We start from the raw sequence: 23,298 nt of genomic DNA, 5'->3' as shown, positions 1-23,298 counted from the left end.
AAAATAGTATATATTGAATGTTAATTCTGATTTTGGTTTGGTAAAATAAAAGGATGTTATGAAAAAAATTCTAAAATGTTTTTAAAAATTAAAATGAAAGTTAAGACTTTATTGGAATGAATATTCTCATTAAGAAAGATCTGATATTTGATTTGCCTTTGGTTTGGTTTTTCCCTTGGATTTTTTAAGTAGTTTTTAGTTTAGTCCATTGATTCCCATTGTGGGAATAAATTAGATTTCATTCTGTCTCTTGGCTTTGAACCTTGAAACTCTTATTTCCGTTTTCTCTTTCACTTTCACTGATAAAGAAACCATACTATTTTCCTTGTATTCCTTTCCAAATTGTGGTATCCAAAAAATACCTAGTCCTATATTTAAAAAGAAAAAAAGAGGGCATGGAAAAGATGAAATCCATGAGTAACATAAAATAGAACCCAATGTAAATAGGATACAGTCCTTGAATTCCTTTCTTCACTAAACTTCCCCAAATAGGCCTACAATTGCAAATTTAATCAACTAAGGAGTTTTTTTTCTCTTTTCTGCCCCTGTTCCCCTCTATAATATTAGAAGCAACAAAAGTGGAAATTAATATTGACAATCTTGAAAACCCGTTCTAGAGTGATTGAGGTTTCTCTTAATTAAGGGAAAGATACATTTAAATTTGGGTAACTGATAATACAAAGAAATACAATTAAATATGAAACTTCAGGGGCACCTGGTTGGCTCAGTTGGTTAAGCATCTGAGTCTTGAATTCAGCTCAGATCATAATCTCAGGGTTGTGAGATCAAGCCTGCTTAAGATTCTCCATCTCCCTCTGCCCCTCCCAATAAATAAATAGATACATACATACATAAAAATATGAAACTTCATTATATTCAGCTGTTACCAAAAACATTAACCAATTGCTCATCCAAGAGTTAGTGCTTATAGTTAGTCTACCATAACTGTATTTATCTCTAGACTAAAAGCTCAGCTTAAGCATTCAAATCTACTACTGTATTTGAAGTTTTTTCTATCTCTGCTTCTTTATAATTTGAACAAATATATCTAAAGGTATAATTTTCCCAAATTCCTTAAACCATGATCTGTTTTGTTAGTGAATGTGATAGAAATAGCAAGCCGTCTACCAACCATCTTTAACCCATAGTTAACTTATATGTATGTTTATATTAGTTATCAGAAGAAGGAAATATTTTACAAATACATTTTTTATTAAGAAAATTCTAGTTTGGGGCAGTCTGGGTGGCTCGGTGGTTTAGTGCCGCCTTCAGCCCAGGGCCTGATCCTGGAGACCTGGGATCGAGTCCCACGTCAGGCTCCTTGCATGCAGCCTGCTTCTCCCTCTGCCTGTGTCTCTACCTCAATCTCTCTCTCTCTCTCTCTCTCTCTCTGTCTCTCATGAATAAATAATAAAATCTTAAAAAAAAATGCTAGTTTGGTAGATGTCATTTTTGAAGTGAAATGTGTACTAAAATTAGTAATCTTCGTATATGTTACCCCGTATTTCCAGTTTTACTCACATATCATTTATAATTCTGTAGGTCTGTGGTTTATGCAGAAATGGAAAAAATCAGGTTCTCTTTTACAACTGACATGTCGAGATCATTCAGACCCTCGCCAAACTTTCTTATACAGGCTTAGTAATAAAGCAGGTAAGTATATAGTAACAGTTTTGAAAACATTCACTTGAAAACCTTTTTTAAAAATAAATCTTTAGCAAATTATCAACATGTCTTTGTGGTGATTAAAAAAGTTTTCAATTGTAATTTTTTAGTAATGAAATAAACTCACAATAACATGTTTGATTTTTTTTTACATGATTGTATTTGTGTTTGATTTTTTTTTACATGATTGTATTTGTGAACACCAGTACTTTGAAATTATCCTAAACTTTTTAACATTTATAATTTAGTACCAATTGTAAGTCAGTTTTTGAACTGGGCCGCTGCCTGTCCTAGTCTTTCTGTCCTCCTGCTCCTACCCCAGTCCTCAACCCTTTTTATAAACTGCCACATATTCTTCTACCTTCCTGTTCTAGGGCTATAAAACTTTTATGGAAAATTTCGAAAACTAAACTATTCGGCGGGAGGGTAGAGGGAGAAAGAGCAAGAGAGAAAGAATCTTAAGCAGGTTCCATACCCAGCACACAGCCCAATGCAGGGTTCATGACCACCACCCTGAGGTTCCTATCTGGGCCAAAATCAAGTCAGATGTTCAACTGACTAAGCCATCCAGGTGCCCCCAGAAACTAAACTAACTAAATAGTTATTCTACAAATTCCCACTCCTGGATGAATCTTTTTACTCATCTCTTATTAACTGATTATTAAGTATATTCCCCGTCTTGCATTATATACCAAGCTTTTACAACCTGAGATCCTCAATTACTACTTTGCCAACCTCATTGTCTATAAATGACCTTACCATATTCTTTCCACTGTGTCCTTTGAAATCTCCATTTGAGGGGAACAGACTGACTTTATATGTTTATCTTCTTCAAAAAATGCTGTTTCCACTTCCTTCTAAAAGTAGATACATAAGTGAAACCTAGATACTTCCCCACCGAACCTCCATTTTCCCATTCCCCTTGACTGTAGAACAGAGGTTGGCAAAATTTTTCCCTAAAGGGCCAGATAGTAAATATTTTGGCTTTGCAGGCCATGTGATCTCTGTTGCAACTATTCAACAATACCAGTGTAGCACAAAAATAGCCTTGGATAATAGATAAACAAATGAGTGTAGCTATGTTCCAACAACAACCAAAAAGGCAGCAGGCCAGATCCTATAGGCCACACCTTGCTAAACCCTGCTATAGGAGAAGCTCAATTTCTCATTTACTGAGTACCATCTGGAGTGGAGGAAATAGTCCTCTTGCTTTCCATTTCTAGCTGGAATCATTATTCCTTTGCTGTCATAAAACTATCCTTTGAGGTTTGTACCATCAAATTTCTGCTACCTTCTAGTCATCTTTAATGTAATAATCTCCTGATCATTCCTCATATATTCAGTGGGAATTCTGATAAGGGTTCATTGACAAATTTACAGTTAATGTTTGGGAGAAGATATTCTTCTTTGATCTTAATATACTTGATCTTGGAATCATTTTAGGTGATTTGATGAAGTCAACCCTTTAGAACATCATCAAGCATTACAGAGCCTTTCTCAACTGTAGTAACCTTCATTCCACTCCACTTTGAACCCATACCCATGGCTACATTCCACCCCTGAAATTTCAACCAGTATTCTGTTCTGTGACTACAATATATCCTCATTTCTCACTCACTTCCTTATTCTCATTTGCTTTTTAGACTATTTAAGGCCCCTACTCAATTTCTTAAATTACCCTGTTCATCATCGTTCTACTCCCTTCTTGATCCATCCCAGATTCCATGAGTTATCACTTTTATCATTCATACATTTTTTACCCAGTGTTTTTTCATCATAGCCGTCCAGCAACCTATACTACTGTTTCTTTACCTGGCTTGTTGAGTTCTACCAAAATGGATCACACAGACATGCAGATCAGTGCCGCTGTAGATCCATGGAGTTCCTATCTAGTTAACTCTAATAGTTTCCTAACCATTCTCTAGAAGCTTTTCCAGTTGTTTTTTTTTTTTTTTTAAGATTTATTTATTAAGTGCAAGTGGAGGAAGGGGCAGAGAGAGAGAATCTCAAGCAGATTCTGCTAAGCGCCAACCCTAATGCAGGGCTTGATCTCACAACCCATGAAACCATGACCTGAGCCAAAACCAAGAGTCAGATGCTTAACTGACTGAGCCACCCAGGTGCCCCAAAGCTTTTCCAGTTTTTTTTACCTCTTTTCCTCAGACTAAACTACAACTTCTACTAATGACTTTGTTTCCTACTTTATCTGTGACAGTGAAGGCCATCAAGCGAGAACTTTCCTACTTCCTTTCTTTTTACCTACAAACAGCACACCTTTGCTTTCCTTCTAGTTTTGGAACCCATTCCTTCTGCTTTAGAACCCATTCCTTCTTTCTTTAAACTCTCCCATTTTAGGGCACCTGGGTGGCTCAGTGGTTGAGCATCTGCCTTTGGCTCAGGTTGTGATCCCAGGCTTCTAGGATCGAGTCCCACATCAGGCTCCTCACAGGGAGCCTGCTTCTCCCTCTGCCTGTGTCTCTGCTCCTCTCTCTCTGTGTGTCTCTTACGAATAAATAAAATCTTTAAAAAATAATAAAAAGTAAATAAACTCTCCCTTTCAGTGTCTAATCCCTTAACATATAAAGTTACTCCATTTTCTCCCATCTTAAGTCATAATAATAATAAATACCTCCTTTCATCACTGACTCTTTTTCTCTTTCTTTTTTTATATATGAATTAAGGCTCTTGAAAAAGAAAGCAATTATTTTCTCTACTTCCTCACCTTTTATTTCACTCTTCAATCCACTGTAATCTGATTTCCTCACCATTCTATTGAAGCTTGCCATATTCAATTCTCTCTTTTCTTCCTTTTATTTAAACATGCTGGCATTATATTTAAAATGCCCTTTTTGAAATACTTTCCTATTTCCCATTCTGTATCAGCCTTTCCTGGTTTTCTTCCATATTGGCTCTCTGCTTCCTACATGGATTCCTTTTCTCGCCTTGCCCTTTAAATAGAAGTATTCTTGGGCTCCAGCTTCTGTCATCTGCTCTTCTCACTCTATACATTCTTCTTTGATAGCATCATTTCATATCCATCTTCACCATTGGTAACTCAAATATATATTTCTAGTTCAGTCTTCTAGGCTATATTCTAGACTGATATGTCCAGCTACCTACTAAGTACATTTACTTAGATGGTTCACAGTTACCTCAAATGCAGTGTTTTCAGATACCTCATCTTTTCCCTCAGATTAATTTCTTTCAATTCCACATCTACCACCATTTGCCCAGCCAAAAACTTAGAAGTTGTTTTTTAGACTTTTCTCAGTCTCCCCACACATCTGCTTTGTTACTAAGCCCTGAAACATTCAGCCTTCTTTTATAGCTAATGGAGTCTTCTCTCTTCTCTTTGCCACTGCCTTAATTCAACCTTCATCACTTTTACTAAGATTATTGCTATAGCGTCCAAACTGGTTACTCTGCCTCTTGTATGCCCTCTTCTCCCTCATCTCATTTCCTTATTAGATAAAAGTATCTTCTAAAAATTAAATCAAACCATATTGCTTCTGTTTGAGCATCTTTTCATGGTACATTGTGGCTTTCAGGATGAAGTTTTAATTCCATGGTTTAGGGCATCAAATCCTTTACAATCCGGTTCCTGATTCTTTTACTAATTTCATATCCTACTCCACCCATGCACACATCCTTTGTTTTAGGCATGCCACATGTTTTACACTTAACATTCACCCATGCTCTTTCTACCACCATTCCTCCCCATGTGCTTACTCATCTTTTTAGAACCAATTCTTTCCATCTTCTAAAATTAAACTCAAACACCACTTGCTATTAAAAGCTTTTTTGAGGGGATCCCTGGGTGGTGCAGCAGTTTGGCGCCTGCCTTTGGCCCAGGGCGCGATCCTGGAGACCTGGGATCAAATCCCACATCGGGCTCCCAGTGCATGGAGCCTGCTTCTCCCTCTGCCTATGTCTCTGCCTCTCTCTCTCTCTCTCTCTCTCTCTCTCTGTGTGACTATCATAAATAATAAAAATTTAAAAAAAGCTTTCTTGTGGCCCTCTCTGATTTAATGCTCCTCTATTCTGAGTGCCTAATTGATTGCCCAATATTTATATATATATCCCAGATCTTACGCCTCCAAACTGACCTCACTAATGAATTCCAGTCTTCATTTGTGTGCTAGACATCTCTACTTATATTGAAACATATGTCTAAACCTGAACATATTGTCTTCTTTTACGAACTCTTCTTTCAAAATTTTTTAATAGTACTCTGTTTTCTACATTACTTAGTTTGAAATATCTCAATGTCATCTTTGATCCCACTTAAAGAAGTAGGATTGCATTCTACTTCCCAAGATTGTTAATGTTATAACTGAACTCTTATGGTATTATATATGAACCTCATTTACCATACCTGTTACAGTTTATCTCATATAGTCACTTTTATATACCTTAACTTCCTTTTCTATAATAGGATCCATTTGTGACAACTCTTTCCCACTCCTCACATAAGCAGTATTTACTATAGTCCTTCCCTTAGTAAGTGTTCAGTATAAACTCACTGCATCAATGAATGGTCTTTTCAATACTATTTTCAGTGTCCAAAGGCAGGTCAATATTATATGGTAAGCTGGAAATCAAACCTATGTATTTGGTGACTGATAGTTCCAAATTGGAAGTAACTTGAATTTGTAATCTAAGCCGTAGGCATTTAAATCTATTTTTTACCTTCATTCTCATCCCTTGTGTCCTACATTCTGCTCCTGAAACATTTGATGTAAACACTGGATAGATTTACTAATTGAATAATGCCCACTTCGTTTGAGTGCTGTTTTAACCTTTTCAAGGTTCTGCCTTAAATGTTATTAATGTGAGAAAGAGATTTTGGAATGGTTATTTCATGTATTGTCTGTCATTAGAATCAGAGAAAGAAAAGTTCTTTTATAGGTCAAGTTTTATGTTTTGTTTCTAAAAGTACAAAGCAAAAAAATAAAAATAAAAAAAAAATAAAAGTACAAAGCAGCAATAAGTTACATACAGTGCACAGAAATATTTACTTGATTCATTAAAATACAAGATATGCCTACAAATCAAATAGAGTGTATAGTACTCACGTGGGAAAAACTTATGACACTAACTGGAACTACTGTGTTCTAGGTACATGAAGTTTGTACCACTGCTGTTGACAAGTTAGGAAATGTATGAAAGGCAAAACCAAATATAAATGTTCCCTGGGGTCTGCATATTTATGCTGTATTTTACAAAGTAAAATTAGCAATAGGAATAGTAGCAACATAAGAAAATAAAAACACTAAAGAAGGCATAAATAAAATTTTACAATAAAAATTCTATAATCCATGGCCTTCCCCCATCTGAACAGATATTTGTACTGCTATTTCTAATTACTAATAGATGTGAGTAGATCTTTTGCACTTGAGTTATTTCTTAAAGATTAGTTAAAACTTTTGCTTACAAGGTACTAATTGACTATTTGCCTTATAGTTCATGACAAGACTCATACCTTCCCTCCAGTTGTACCAGCCTAATAACTGTTTATGAGCCAAACCTAAAGTCAATCGTAGATACTAGTTTTAGCTGCAAAACTGAGTAGGATCGTTAATCTAAATAGGCTTCAGTTTCTTCATTGGTAAAATGGGAATAATAGTGTCTTCCTCAAGACTATTAAAGGATCGAATGAGATAATCCATGTGGAACAATTACTGTTTTGAATAGCACAAAATTCAATAAATATTAGATGGTAAAAAAATAGCTCTAAATGAAGAGTGCCTGAACTAAAATAATACTAGTATTTTAAATTATAAAAATTTGCTTTCACATTACCATCACAAATCTGTTTTAGGAGATTTTTCTAACAAAACTATTAAAAATTAGCTCATCTAAATGTCAGTATTACTGGCTATAAAAAATTACTCAAATGACTTATTAAAATTGTATTTATGTTTTAGGATTTCTTTTTTTTTTTAAGATTTATTTATTTATTCATGAGAGACACAGAAAAAGAGGCAGAGACACAGGCAGAGGGAGAAGCAGACTCCCTGCAGGGAACCCCATGCGGGACTCGATCCTGGATCCTGGATCCCAGGATCAAGCTCTGAGCCAAAGGCAGATGCCCAACTGCTGAACCACCCAGGCATCCCTGTTTTAAGATTTCTACTTGTACCCAAATATAAGTCTATTAATATACATCTGAATTGAACTAACATGAAAGAATGCTATTTTCTAATAATCAGGAGCAATGCATTAGATAATACTAAAATACAAGAATAAATAACAATACCCAACACACATATGGCACATACTATATTCCAGGTACTATCTAAACACACACACACACACACACACACACACACACACATATATATATGCTAGCTTATTTAATCTTATTAAGACTATTATTGCCCCATATTGCAAATGAGGACATTGAAGCACAGAGAAGTTGAGTAACTTGTCTGAAGTCATAAAGCTAGTAAGCAGTCATGCATGTTCCAGTTGTGTCATGTTTAGCCAGTAATGCATATTTTCAGGAACCTTAGAAACTGTTTCTAATTGCAGTTTTAAATATCAACATACTCACTAGTTGATTTTTAAATTATGACAGAGGTGGTCCAAGTCTATCTTGAGCTTTGTTTTTCCCTAGTTTTTGTTTTGTTTTGTTTTTTGAGGTTTTTTTGGTCATCTAGAAAATTGTGAGAAATGAGTGGTCAATTCCTACACCCACACACACACCCACACACATATAATTACATAGCTATATATAATATATAAATACATAATAATTTATCATTATAACATATGTAAATTACTTTATTTACAAAGTAGTTATATTTGGATTCACATCAGAAAGATAAGTAAAACAAAACATAAAGCAATGCTTACTTAACTGATACATACTTTTCAGGTGTTTTTATTTTTTTTTTTAATTTTTTTGGGGGGATTCTATTTATCTATTTGAGACAGCACAGCAGGGGGTGGGGAATAAGGGGAGGGAGAAGAAGGCTCCCCGCTAAGCAGGGAGCCCTGGGCTCTATCCCAGGACCCTGAGATCATGACCTGAGCTGAAGGCCGATGCTTAAACCCACTGAGCCACTCAGGTGCCCCTCTCAGGTGTTTTTAAATAATCAAACAATACTTTCTATAATTTTATTTTATATTTTGCTGGTAAAGCTATGAGGTCATAGATGTCCTTGTCCACTTATTGCTTCAGTTTCTTCTGAACAGCCAATTTACTGTTCTTTTGGGAAAGCCTAAAATAACCTATCTAAAGCAAACTCCATCCTTCTACTATTTTCCTTTTTTTATTTAAGCAAAGCCCCTACCCTTTTGAAACAGTCTTTTCTGCAATGTATCATTAGTAGCTTTCCTTAATTAAAAGCTATTTATTATTTTAAAATTAAAGAAGCATTTAAAAGCATAAAATAATTTATATGATTTCTTTAAAAAATTGAGAAATGTTATGTTTTTGTAAAAACCATATATTAAGTGTGTATTGCCTTTTTTGTTTGAACACAAAAGATCTAGTAAAGCTTTAAGGAAATGTTACTTTTAAGAGGAAATTATCTATTTTGATTAAGGTGTTAAAATCATAAACATTCATTAAATTTTTATAACAACTTATGACCCAAAAACCTTATTGCATTCTACAAATTACACAGTATAGTTATGGCATACTAGTGTCTCAGCATTGAGTATCAAAAGAAAGAAAGAAGATGAAGAAACTAGAACAATGTAGAAGGTATATTCTACATTGTAAAGTGTAAAGTGTATATTACAGGGATCCCTGGGTGGCGCAGTGGTTTAGCGCCTGCCTTTGGCCCAGGGCGCGATCCTGGAGACCCGGGATCGAATCCCACGTCAGGCTCCCAGTGCATGGAGCCTGCTTCTCCCTCTGCCTGTGTCTCTGCCTCTCTCTCTCTCTGTGTGTGACTATCATAAATAAATAAAAATTTAAAAAAAAAAAAAATAAAGTGTATATTACATACGTATTTAGTGACACCTGTGGTGAAGCAGTCAAGATTACATAAAGAGGACCATGGGCATTCTTGCATTCTGCAATGAGGGCTCAAAAATAGCCCAATGAAAATCTATTGTTGGAATTGCAGAAACACCTTATTTTAAGATTTTCCCAAAAAACATCTGTTTAGCATCTCTTCACCAGCTATTGAGTTCTGACAAAGAAAATATAATAATTAAGGAGATTTCCTGCTGTGCTACTATGGCACAAGAGAATCTTTTCTTCCAGCAGATTACAGAGGTGTTTAATAATAGGTATCCATTGATTTGTAAGTAACATTTGTATTTTGTTTCTGAAAGTGTAGGAAAGAACCAGCATCAGCTAACATTTTGGGAAGCAAATTCTTTCAAATGTAAAATAATGAGTAAAAATAAGAATAGTGTAATATATTTTAGTATGTGTCAGTTTTAAAAGCACAGGGTTTTCTTCATCTCAGCACTATTAACATTTTGGGCTGGATAAATCTTCATCATCAGGGGTGGTCTTATGCATTTTAAGATACTTAGTAGCATCCCTAGCCTCACCCTACTAAATGCCAGTAGCACACAGCCTCCTCCATGCCCTCATCACTCCAGTCCCCCTGGTTGTGATAACAAAAATGTCTTCAGACTCTGCTTAATGTCCCTTTAGGTGCAGAGCCACCAGTTTAGAACTACTGCTTGAGCCAATTCTAGAGGGTAAATAGAAAATGAGTCAATATGAACTGCTTTAAAACCCATTAAAATTTTTAGGAAAAAAATGTGTTGCCAGAAGTATCAGGAAGACTAAAATAATGAAGATGAAAGTTACCATACCATTATAGCATTCATACAGAAATCATCTTATTATACAGTCCACAAAAATATTGAAGATGTATTTTAATCTCTTTCTTGGTACCTGAAAAGTAACTAATATACTCCGAAATTTTTTAGTTAAACGGGGAACTGTTGTTTTCCCAAGTTAGAAGTAACTTTTCAAACTAGGATTAGCCACTCGCAGGACTGAGTGAAGTGCTAACCCAAAGGCCGATAACTAGGTTATCTTGAGCAGGTAGCATCTGTGTAGGTGCAGAGAAGATGAACCTAGAATAGGACTCCCAGTAGAGACTTCAGACACTTTCATTAGCGAGACTTCAGTATAGCTGGGGCACTTGTGTAATTCGTACCAGCATTGCATCTCAGGGGCCTATCATGTTTCACTTTGAGTTTCTGCCCTGCTTAGCCAACATTGCTAGATAGGGATTAAAACCAAAAGATTCAAAGAGAGTCAGTCTATTTAACTAACTTGGGTCTTGGCTGATACAAAAAGCAAACCTTCCAGGCAGAAGCAGAAGCTCCTTGCAGAGATTCTGATCTGCTTCTACAAGGAAATGACACTCAGGTTGAGAATCACTGCTTCAGACTGAGTTCCTTTTTTTAAAAAAAAAAAAAAAAAAAAAAGATTTTATTTTTTATTTATTCATGAGAGGCAGAGAGAGACACAGGCAGAGGGAGAAGCCTCCATGCAGGGACCCCGACATGGGACTCCATCCTGGGTCTCCAGGATCATACCCTGGGCTGAAGGTGGCGCTAAACCGCTGGGCCACTGGGGCTGCCCCAGACTGAGTTCCTTGAGGGAAGTGTCTGTCTCTGCGGGTTTAGGCAGCTGGGTGGAATGGAAGTATGCAAAATCAGTAAATATTAGATGAGGGTATTTCTAAGAAAACTGTTAATTCTCAGATTCCCTAGCAACGAAATAAATAAAATCAAAGATCCTGACACTGATATAAATATACTATACTATCATTTCTAAATGTGATTCCTAAGACAGTACATTTTAAATTTAGTAGTCTAATTTTAATAAATTTTTCAATAAGATATTAATACTAATATTGTGCTTTTGCATGGAAGGGTTTTTTTTTTAAATAGAAGTATGATTAACATACATTGTTACATTAGTTTCAAGTATGGAAAGTCTTAAATTACTCTTGAGGGTAAATAAATGTGTACCAGTAAGATCTCTGCTCTAGGGACACATAGATAATTCCCAGAGTAGCACTAATGTTACATTGATTTCAAATGATGCCAAAAGTAGAATTAATTTGTCACGAAATGTAAGGATGAAGGGAAAAAATCCATTTTTAGTAATATTTTTCTAAAATATCATTTTAAATGTTTGTGTAATTGTATATTATAGACATTGATTATTTCATTTATATCCCTAGAATTTTGTATATTCAAATTGCCCCAAGTGTTATCTTCTCATTGAGAAAAGGGAGGAGATAACCTTATATTTGATATAGAGACTGTAAACAGTCTCATCTACCTGTGTGAAGGTCTAGGATCTTTCATTAGGATCATAAATTCTGAGAGGGAAAGGAGCATCTACAAAGGCTTCCTATATTCTGGATCCACAGTAGTCCCCACAATTGGCCTGTGAGACAGAATCTGAATTCCAGTAGGCAAAAAGTATCAAAATTTTACTCTGGAATGTTCCACAACAAAATTATATGCCCTCAAGTAAATACCCCAGTTCTAATGTATTGTTGTTATTGGTTTGTATCTTATTTAATGACACATGATTTTTTATTATTTATTTATTTATTATTAGAGCTACACATTACGGTTAATAAGGTGGCCAGGAACCTGGTTTCAGTACTTAAGTGAGTTAATTCAATGTATCACAAACCCTAAATTCACCTAATTTACTAAAAAATAAATATGGAGGGACTGAAGTCAGGTGGATGGATCATAGAACTCATTATTATTATTGAAAAATCTAAGTACGTATCCTCTTAACATTATACAAATAAGGAGTAAATAGTAATATTAGGCAATAGTCAAATGAAAACTTAAGTCAGCTTCAAATGATTTCATTTGAAATCATTTTATTTTTATGAAAGAGTATAATTTTTTTCTTTGAGAAATAGTCCTAAATATTGAGAAATATCCTCTGGAAAGTAAGAAAGTCATAAAATACTTCCTATAGAATTTTAGCCCACCATATCTAATCCCTCCAGTACCTCCACACCACCACATCACAATCCTTGCCTCACTCAGTACAGACATTTCTCATACCAGCACATAAACTGTATACAGTGAAGGTAGGGGTTTTTATAGATAATATATAGAAATTTGGCAAAAGAATTCATCTGATGTAAAATCCATAAATTTATGGCACCTACGTGGCCCAGTCAGTTGAGTTTGGGACTCTTAATTTCTGCTCAGGTCCTCAGATCAAGAGCCTTTGGCCTCATGGAGTTGGCTTCTCCCTCTCCCTTTGCCTTCCCCCTCCCTGTCATTTGTGTGTGGACTCTCTCTCTCCCCCTCTCAAATAAATGAATGAATGAATAAAACCTTTATTTATTTGAGAGGGAGAGCCAGCACCTAGTGGGGGGAGGGACAGGAGGAGAGAGAAGCAGACTCTCCACTGAGCAGGGATCCCGAGGCAGAGCTCCATCCCAAGACCCTGAGATCATGACCAAATTCAGAGGCTTATCAGACTGAGCCCACCAGGTGCCCCTATAAATAAATTTAAAAAAATTTTTAAAGCTATAAACTTAATACTATTGAGGAAATTAAAATTTTCCTGTCATATAGTATACTACTAAGTTATTTTAAATCTGGCTAATTAATCCGGTTGCATTATAATTCAGTATTTTTTCTTTATAGGGCTTCATTATTTCAAAAATGTTGTGCTAGTGGGATCTCTACAGGATCGCTATGTTCCTTATCACTCTGCCCGCATTGAAATGTGTAAAACAGCATTAAAGGACAAACAGTCAGGTAACTAAATAAATTGGAAGTATTTCATCTCCATTTGTTTCTCTGACAGTGCATCCCATAACATTTTTTATATGTCAGTTGATCACTTTTATTATTATTTTAAATGCCTGCTTATGACTGAATCATTATTTTATATGGAGTTCCCTATACATTAAAAAAAAAAAAAGTATTTCAAACAGTTGTAACTACACCTGAGCTTTTTCCCAAATTTTTTTTGTAGTCACTTTCTTCTTTCTTTCATCTTTCTTTCATTTTACTTTCTTTTTCACCCACTGATGTTAACAGCTATCCTTCCTCTTTTTTTTCTTCTTTTCTTTTCTCCTGCCATGTGAAATGGTTTTGCCAATAAAACAATCATCTTGGGAGGCCTGGGTAGCTCAGTGGTTGAGTGTCTGTCTTTAGTTCTGGGCGTGAGCCTAGAGTCCCAGGATCGAGTCCCACGTCGGGCTCCCTGCAATGGAGCCTGCTTCTCCCTCTGCCTGTGTCTCTGCCTCTCTCTCTCTCTCTCTGTCACTGTGTCTCTCATGAATAAATAAATAAAATCTTTTTAAAAAATCATTCTTTTGAAAGAGTTCTTTTCCTAATTATAAATGCCCTTCATTTTGCTGCCTCAAAAGTAATCTGTAGTTTAATTTCCTCTGGATTATTGGGATTGGTGATTATGGTAATCATCATGCTGCATGATCTGCTGTATCTTGCTTTTAGTCAAAGATGGAAGCAAAGACTTATTTTACTTCAATAAAGTAATAAAGATTTTATATATTTATTCTTTTGTTATTGCTATCTTGAATAACAAAAGAAATTTAAATCATAGCTAATTAGAACCAGGAGATTTGCATCCTATTTGCTTATTTTATTTTTTTAACTTTTTAACAAATTTTACTTATTTATTCATGAGACACACAGAGAGAGGCAGAGACCTAGGCAGAGGGAGAAGCAGGCTCCCTATGGGGAGCCCGATGTGAGACTTGATCCCAGCATCCTGGGATCATAACCTGGACCAAAGGCAGACACACAATGTGCCCTGTTTACTTATTTTATAATTGAGATGCTAAGTGGCTGATCCAGAGTCACTGGCGATTAATTAATTACAGGATTAGGGCAAGAACTTGGTTGGGTGTCCAACCTCCCATATTTGCTCAGTTCCTTTTTTGGAATGAGGGTGATTTTTAAGCAAACTCTTAATTCTTTGCTTTTTCCACATTTTAACAGTAAACAGTCTCTTTAAGCAGGGAATCTCCCTTATACACATTTGTATTGGCATTGTCTAACATGATGCCTGGCACATACATAGTAGGTACTCTATTCATTTAACAAATATTTTTTTAGCGTTTTGTGACATCAGAATAATTTTTTTATTGTTGTCAACTTCTATAGGAACTTAGGGGAAAATTCAGAAGAGATTTAACCTTCAGATGGGTCATAGAAACTAGAGAAATGTGCTTGTTTTAACAGATTCTGTGCCACGGGGGGACAGGGGGGATCTAATCAAGACAGGTTTGGACTACTTCTATATAAAAATATTTTTCAAGTAGCATGTAACCAGAAATCCAGCTTGATTCACAGTGAAAACTAAGAGAAGAGGTGGGAGTTTTCTATGAATCTATCTGATGTGTTAATCTCTGTCTTTAATAGCTCTCTCTTCTTTCTCTAAATGTACTTCTATACACTTTTCCCTTCTCATGATTCCTCAGAGAGAAACCCTGCCCCTCCTTAGAAATGTGATACTTGCCTATAAAATCCACAGGTCCATGGATATGTGTTAGCACTCATCTGTAGTTAAGCATTAAAAACTCTTTCGCCCCTTGTAAGGCAGTTTGTGCCTTTATGTATATCTAACCTTCATCTTTAATGCTGAGAATGACCTCAATAAGTTCATTGTCAGGATTAGCCAAAAAGAGGGAGAAACAGTTTTGAGATTAAAAGCAAAACCAAGCATTAAATAAATCCTTAGACCAAAAAAGGATCCTGTCTGATCTTGAGCCAAACTTATATTGTTCTTCTGACTATAGGAAGTTACTGATTTTTTTTTAGAATAATTTGGAAATATGTTGGATAATGTTGAATGCCTCTGAAACATTTTTAAAGTACTTGCTATAGGTTCAAGTTTTAAAAGTTCTAAAAGGCAAAATGTCTTTTTGTGTGTGTGTGTGTGTAGCTGACACTCAATGTTACATTAGTTTCAGGTGTACCATATAGTAAGTGATTCAGCTTTTCTTTTTTTTTTATAATTTTTATTTATTTATGATAGTCACACACAGAGAGAGAGAGAGAGAGAGGCAGAGACATAGACAGAGGGAGAAGCAGGCTCCATGCACCGGGAGCCCGACGTGGGATTCGATCCCGGGTCTCCAGGATCGCGCCCTGGGCCAAAGGCAGGCGCTAAACCGCTGCGCCACCCAGAGATCCCTGATTCAGCTTTTCTATACATTATGCTATCCTCACCACAAGGGTAGCTACCATCTGTCACCATAGAACACTATTACAGTATCACTGACTATTCCCTATAATATATAAAAGGCAAAATGTCTTAGCATGGCTATCTTATTTTCATAATAAGTTAACAAGTCATAAGTGACCTAATGTTGGATAAAATTATTTACTCTGTTATATTCATTGCTTTGAATTAAAAGAATCAAATTTATAAGAATTTATAATAAATGTATTAGTTTCACTTGGCTAGGTAATGTGGTTATTTGTATTTTTTATAGAACAGTCTCAAAAATGATAGTCCAAAAAAAAAAAATGATAGTCCAAGAAAAAGAAACCTTTTAAAAGACATTCTTCTGGGATGCCTAGGTGGCTCAGTGGTTGAACGTCTGCCTTTGGCTCAGGGCAGGATCCCAGGATCTGGGATCAAGTCCCACATCGGGCTCCTTGCAAGGAGCCTGTTTCTCCCTCCACCTGTGTCTCTGCCTCTCTCTGTGTGTCTCCCATGAATTAAAAAAAAAAAAAAAAAAAAAAAGACATTCTTCTGCTTTAAATAGAAATAATATGACTAAATTTTATAAATTATATAAAAGTTGGCATAGAATTTTTTCAGTTATTCATGTAAACTAATTTTCTTGTTTTCTGTTTGTTCCATAGGACAAATCTATTCAGAAATGATCCACAACTTGCTTCGCCCAGTTCTACAAAGCAAGGAGTGTAATTTGGTTCGATACAATGTCATCAATGCATTGCCCAATACAGCTGATTCACTCATTGGGAGAGCTGCACATATAGCTGTTCTTGATTCGGAAATATTTTTAGAGAAATTCTTTCTGGTTGCTGCCCTCAAATATTTCCAATAGGATAAAAACATTGTTAGAGACTTGATAATTACCTCATTCAACAATGATTCAAATAATGTATTATATTAAACTGTAGAGGCTGATAAGTTCTAAGAAATATTTATACCTTTTTATATGGAAGATAATTTATATCATCCATGTTTAGAGCTTTTTAAACATCAACTTTCCTTTCTAGGTAATGTGGCTGTGCAATATTTTTTTAATTTTATCTTTTTACTTTTCTATTACTTTTTCATATATTTTGCTACATAAGTATTTCAGTGAAACTTTAAGCCCATATGTATATCTGATTGTTTATTATTGGCTTTCCACAATCCTTACATCAGACACATCCTGTTAGAGGCCATTTATTGCAAGAATAGCATGGGATTTTAAATTTTCTAGTATTGGGGTATTATTTAGTTAATTATACATTTTACTTTTAACATTTTACTATGTTTTAACTGGAAATAAAATTATGGCTGCTAAAGTATATTTTTTGAAATCAACTCTAGCCCTGTCAAACCAGGTAGTTCATAAATGACAATGTTATAAAAGTTTTCTATAAAAGTCATTACTGTTGCTATTAAACATATGTCATGCTTATTAAAATATATTTTCTACTGGTGATTTCAACATTATTTCTCACATTGACTTTTATTACTGGAACTTTTTCATGTTCATGTTAGCAGCATCTAGAAATTTTTGAATGTTGAATGCCCTCTGCTTTGATTTGGTTGGAATTTTGCTACATTTGGTAGTGTTGCTTGAACTTTCTGACTACATTTCTTTAACTTTTTTCATGGACTTTCTTGTATGTAAATAATACTTAAGTGTTGAAATTTATGAAATACTTTTATGAATTTAGATAATTTTTAAATATTATTAAAATTTGTTGAACTAAAAAGTAATGTAAATAAAAGAATTCATGTTAAAAATGGAACAAAATAATTACATGTTTGGTGATAGAGATGCAAATGTTTTTGATATATGGAGATGTTAAGTCTTTTGACTTTCCTAAAGGTGCTGAATAGCATTAAATTCACTATTTTCCTTTCCTATTTTACTTGTGAAAATAATAATGCACTAAGGATGGATAGGTCTGTTTGCATTTGCCAATTGTGATGGACAGAGGTTTTTGTAAGTATGTGTTGTATAATGCATGTTTTATTTTTAGCATTGTGTTATTATGGCCTCTGGTGTTAATAAATGAACAAATGACTATCTGGAGGAACAGATAAACCACTTGCTTATTTTCAGAATACTAGGGGTATATTTTTATTTATAGTTGGATAGACTATATTAATTGTATAGACCAGCATGATTATATAACTTACAGCCTTTGTATTTTTATAATTTATGTCTTTTGCATATATTAAGTAGTTAAAAGGTATTTCACTGGCTCTCCATAATTCTTTACTTTGTAAAAGTATTTGAAAATCCAATGAATTGACTAAGCAATAATATACCAAGTACATTATAACTGGAAAATATAAATATATGCATTAACTACCACATATTTTTGCCACACACATTTTTCATCTCCACATACCTTGGCCCTGAGTTTGAAATATGCTTATTCTAAGTTTGTATAATAATCTTCCAGGTTTATCAAAGGATTCATTCTTACTCATAATCATATAATTGTATGTGACGGTAAATTATTCGTATGACATGGCTTATTGGTTGTTGGTTGCTTTGACACAGTTTTCAAAAGCATATCAATGATCATAGTTTAAAATCTAACAGATTTCACTTCTCATTTACCAGGGAAACTATCATATATTTACTTCCAAATGCAGATTGTAGGAGTGGATTGGGGTCCTGAGGGAAAGGGGAAGTGATTGTCTGAAATAGTATAATTGACTTCTAGAGCATGAATCTCATTAAAGTATATGCCCGTAAGAATTCTTGTTGCAAAAAACAACAACAACAACAATTATGATTAAGTTAAGCAGAAAAAATTTGTTGGAAGAATGTTAGGTAACTCATGGAATTGTTGGAAAAGCTGGAGAATGAACTTTGGAAAACAGAAGCCAAGGGAAGCTAAATGACCAAAATCATAGCTAAGTTCTGACCTCAAGAAGAACTAGAAGTTTGTGTATACATCTTCTGGCAGTGGTGCCTCTGAAAACTGGATTCCAAACACTTCTGTCATCTGAATCACTCATTCCAAATTCGAATCTGATAGGAATGTCCTACTGACGAAAGTTATTCTTTTGTTTTTTTAAGATTTTATTTATTCATTCATGAGAGACACAGAGACCGAGACATGGGCAGAGGGAGAAGCAGGCTCCCTGCAAGGATCCTGATGTGGGACTCAATCCCAGGACCCCAGGATCAGGACCTGAGCCAAAGGCAGTTGCTCAACCACTGAGCCACACAGATACCTCTGACCAAGGTTATTTTTGTACCAGCACTCAGGCTTCAAGCATCAAAGATAGCAAATATATTTGACTTCAGCTTCCATAGTAGAAGATGAGACCATTTCTCTCACCAGATCCACAAGTATATGAAATGAGTGTGATGACTGAACACCCAAAATAAAAACATCAGAGATCTACTGTAGTCCCATCTCTTTCCAACATTTACATATAACACTCCTCCCATATGTATGCATTTGCATAATACATAATACTGTATTATCCCTCATCCACTTTCAAGTCCAGAATCTCCGTATGATGTCCCCTCCTCTAATTCTGTAATGATCTTATCTCAGTAGTATGTAACCCATAAACAGAATCGTGACCTAACCACTACTACATCTATATACAACATAGGAAAGAAAAGGGAAATTATTAAATACATAAGCATATATATGTACCAGTGAGGAAGAAAATATAACTAGAGCAGGGCTTTGCCAGCATCCTTGCTGATAATTACCTGAGTTACTAAAAATACAAATTTCAGGGAAGCCTAGGTGGCTCAGCGGTTGGGCGGCTGCTGTCAGCTCAGGCCATGATCCCGGGATTCGGGATCGAGTCCTGCATCAGGCTCCTACAAAGAGTCTGCTTCTCCCTCTGCCTATGTCTCACCTCTCTCTGTGTGTCTCTCATGAATAAATAAATACATTTTTATAAAATACAAATTTCAGAACCCTATTATAGACAAACTGAAACAATATCTAGGGTAGGATATGGGGAGCAACATGTTTTGTCCCAAAGTCTCTGATTTATGTTAAAATTATGCTAAATACAGTCCTCAATTCTGCCACTGGCCATGAAGCTAGATGGTTATGACTTCTCACCACTGCCACTTATTCCCTGTTTCCTTTGTATTTGAGGATCTCAACTGGATGAGATTTACCTAGTGCATGTTCCAAGGATCTGAGGCTTGAGTGGTCTTGCCTATACATGGTTGCAAATGTTTGCTTAATTTTTATAATTCAAAATGGTATTGTGAGGAGGTATTCCAGGAGATATGATTTCCCAAGCTCTAATCAGACTCCTCTTTCTACTCCCATTTCTGTGGTCATCAGGGCCAATCACCCCAGCTACTGCCATAACCACTTTTTCTAACTCCTTACCTAGAGGAACGAGCTAAAATGACCAGGTTACAATTCCCAACTTCAATGCAGGGGAAACATCATGTCCCCTTATATCCCACTCTGGAAACAAAAATTAGTACACCAAAAAAATCTGGAATCTTGGAGATGGATGGTAAACACAGTTGAGGGTCTAAGATTTTATCCTACTTATAGGCTTGCTTGCTAAAGGACAGGAGACTCCAGAGTACAAAAGACTTTATTACAGCAAAATAGCCAAGCATCAGCATATTTGCACTAGTTCCTGGAACCCCACAGTGATGGAGAGTGGCAGATGACACCTGTACACACATTGGGTTGCATCACAGGAGAAAAGTCCAGGGCCAAGGGCCAAGCGTTTTTTGAGCAAGCAGCAAACAAGCCAGTCTCTTTTCCCCCAAAGGGAACGGCAGTTCTATTGTAGTAATGCTATATTTAAATGCCCATATGACCAGCTACAGAAATTGCTGTTTCAGGAGATAGATAAGCCTTGCCATTGGTATACTCAGCAGTAATATGCAGGGAGGCCCAGGACCCATGGCAGATTATTTCTCCCCACAATGGTGAGCAAAATATATGAACAGTGTATCATGTACTCATCCTTCTGCTACTCTTTGGATCCAGTTATTCTGTCCATAGAAGAGATAACACTGAAATTGTTAAGTCATTGGAAATATATGCCAAGTCCTTTAGGACAGCATCCCAAAGTGTATTTTCTCATCCTGTTACAAAAGTAAATCTTTTGGGGATCCCTGTGTGGCACAGTCAAGTGTCTGCCTTCAGCCCAGGCCATGATCCTAGGGTCCTGGGAACCAATCCCTCCCCTCCACCTTGCATCGGGCTCCCTGCTCAGTGGGGAGCCTACTTCTCCCTCTCCCTCTGCTGTTTCCCCACTCATGCTCTCTCTCACTTTCAATCTTAAATGAATAAAACCTTAAAAAAAAAAAAAAGTAAACCTTCAGTAGAGCTGTCCTTTATAAGACTGGTTGCTTCTGGTCTGATGGGATATGTGATAAGGCTTGCTAATGCCACAGGCATCACTACATTTTTCACAGGAGAGTGAGTTCTTTGGTAAGCACTTTTGTATGGGATGCTATATAAGGTGTATTTAGTATAAGGTATTCAGTAAATACACAGAACGTATAAAAGAAGCATAAGTCACAGAAACCAATCCAAATGCAGTATAATTGTTACTATACAACAAGTTGCTACCTCCTTCATTATAGTAGGGTTCCATTGTAATCAAACCTGCCACCCAGGCTAGCTACATAGTCCTTTATCAGGGGGACAGATTGTTCACTGCAAGTAGTGGTGCTAGCCAATCTGTCTTGGCAGGGAAAAAGACTATGTTAAAAATCTATGCATGTCTCTGTGCCACTGTGACTAGCGGACAGTGGTAGGGGAATGAGGCTGACTGATATCTATGAAGAGGTTCACTGTGGTCTCAAATGGTCTTCAGTGATCCCCATCTGCTGGTATTCACCCTTTGTGTAACCCCTCCCTTTTCAGAGGGTGCTGGATATACTGACTTCAAATAGAGTACATCAAAAGAATACATTACTTCTAATGATAGAATACATCAAAACTTGAGATTACAAAAATCCTGTGGCTTCTACTTTAGCAGTTTCATTCTCTCACTCATTCCGTGGAAAGCCAGCTGCCATGTTGTGAGATGATCTTTGAAGAAGCCCACATAGCAAGAACTAAAAGAGGCCTCTGGTCCCAAAGCCCACGAAGCATCGAATCCTGCCAATAATTGTACTAGTAAGCTTGGAGGCAGATCTTCCCCCAGTTGTGCCTCCATATGAAACTGGAACTCCAACTAAGAGCTTGACTGCAACCTCCTTTAAGACCTAGAGCCAGAGGCACACTGGCTGCTGCCTTTCTGATCCACAAAAACAAAATTTAAGACAATACCAAATTTTGGTATAATGTATTATGATGTAATAGATAAGTAATAGTTATCTTATTTTGATTAATAGCCCTTCTGAAATGGGAGCTTTTTTTTTTTTTTTTTTTTTAAGCAATGAGATCCAAACAATCTTATGTTTTGGGGTGATTTGAGAAGTCCTGTTCCAAAGAACTATTCCAAAACCTTTACAGTCCCAGTCCCTGATCACATGACTAAGCCAGAGCCCATAAAATTATGTATTTTTGTCTCAAGCCACGTCTCCTTCCAGGCAAAGTGTACGAGATAAAGTTCAGGCCTCTAAGAGGATTTGTCTTTCTCTCTCTCTGCTGTTCCTTGAGAGTCTCTGTTAAACGGGGCTCTAAATGCCAAGACAGTCCATTAATAGCTGAGTCAGTATATTTAGCAAAGCCATTCTTAATCCAGCTTTGAATTTTTTTTCCTCAGTCAACCGGTCACAAAGAATTCATCATTGAACTGTAGATATAGCTAAGGGTGAAAAGTATTTATAGGAGCTAACTGCTAATGAAAATTGCTTGGGTTTTGTTTCTGGCCTTGTTTTGTATATACTTGCTCTTAGTGAAAGGGCTCCTTATCCTGGAGGATCAGATAACTCCCAAGTCACGATGAGAAACTCAGATTGCCCAGCCGCCTAATGTCAGACATTGCCAGCGCCCAATAGCTAGCCCAGAACTTTTCTGAAAAAATAAGAATCTAGGGACCTACACTGTGATTCTTCTGTAAGGATTTCCACAAGTTACATAAAGCCTCCTGATCTGCCACATATGCTCCAAACGTCATTGGAACGGTTGGAATTTATGGGCCAATTGCACTGGCCCACTTCCACTGCAGCCTGGACCAGATGGCAAGCCTTTTCTTGCTCTGCTCTTCACTCAAAATTGTCATCTTTCAGGTCATCCGGTCAATGCGTCAGAACCAACGAATTAGTTCACTGAACGAACAGACCTTTAAAAAATAAGAGAACTGAACAAGGAAAGGCTATTATCACACGGGCAAAAGAGTAAAAAATGTGCTTCATCTTTGCATACTATGAAAGGGATCTTTCAAGAGACCATTGTCTTAGATTGAGAGGAACACATGGAATTATTCCCTCATCCAACCTCAGTCATAATTTGGGATTTTAAGCAGCAGGAGGTCAGGGTAGTTCGAGTCGCTCTCCTTGAACCTTTTTT

The 23,298-nt window shown here is 36.1% G+C and overlaps 1 protein-coding gene across 17 annotated transcripts in view; it reads left to right on the top strand.

Moving 5' to 3' along the window:
* The window catches only part of FAM135A (family with sequence similarity 135 member A), a 132,944-nt gene extending 115,029 nt beyond the window's left edge, over positions 1 to 17,915 (top strand). For 16 of the 17 annotated variants that reach the window (XM_072832443.1, XM_072832438.1, XM_072832439.1 and 13 more), the window contains 3 exons: positions 1,543 to 1,653; positions 13,288 to 13,401; positions 16,489 to 17,915. In XM_072832443.1, coding sequence (XP_072688544.1) covers positions 1,543 to 1,653; positions 13,288 to 13,401; positions 16,489 to 16,694 — 431 coding nt within the window. In that variant the 3' untranslated portion in view covers positions 16,695 to 17,915. The remainder of the gene's footprint in view (positions 1 to 1,542; positions 1,654 to 13,287; positions 13,402 to 16,488) is intronic. The other variant, XM_072832436.1, reaches the window with a different exon arrangement.
* Positions 17,916 to 23,298: the final 5,383 nt, after the last annotated feature.

Source organism: Canis lupus, chromosome 7, assembly GCF_048164855.1.
Source record: "Canis lupus baileyi chromosome 7, mCanLup2.hap1, whole genome shotgun sequence".
NCBI lineage: Eukaryota > Metazoa > Chordata > Mammalia > Carnivora > Canidae > Canis > Canis lupus.
Note: the sequence above shows the minus strand (reverse complement) of the source record. Positions and strands in the feature narration are given on the sequence as shown.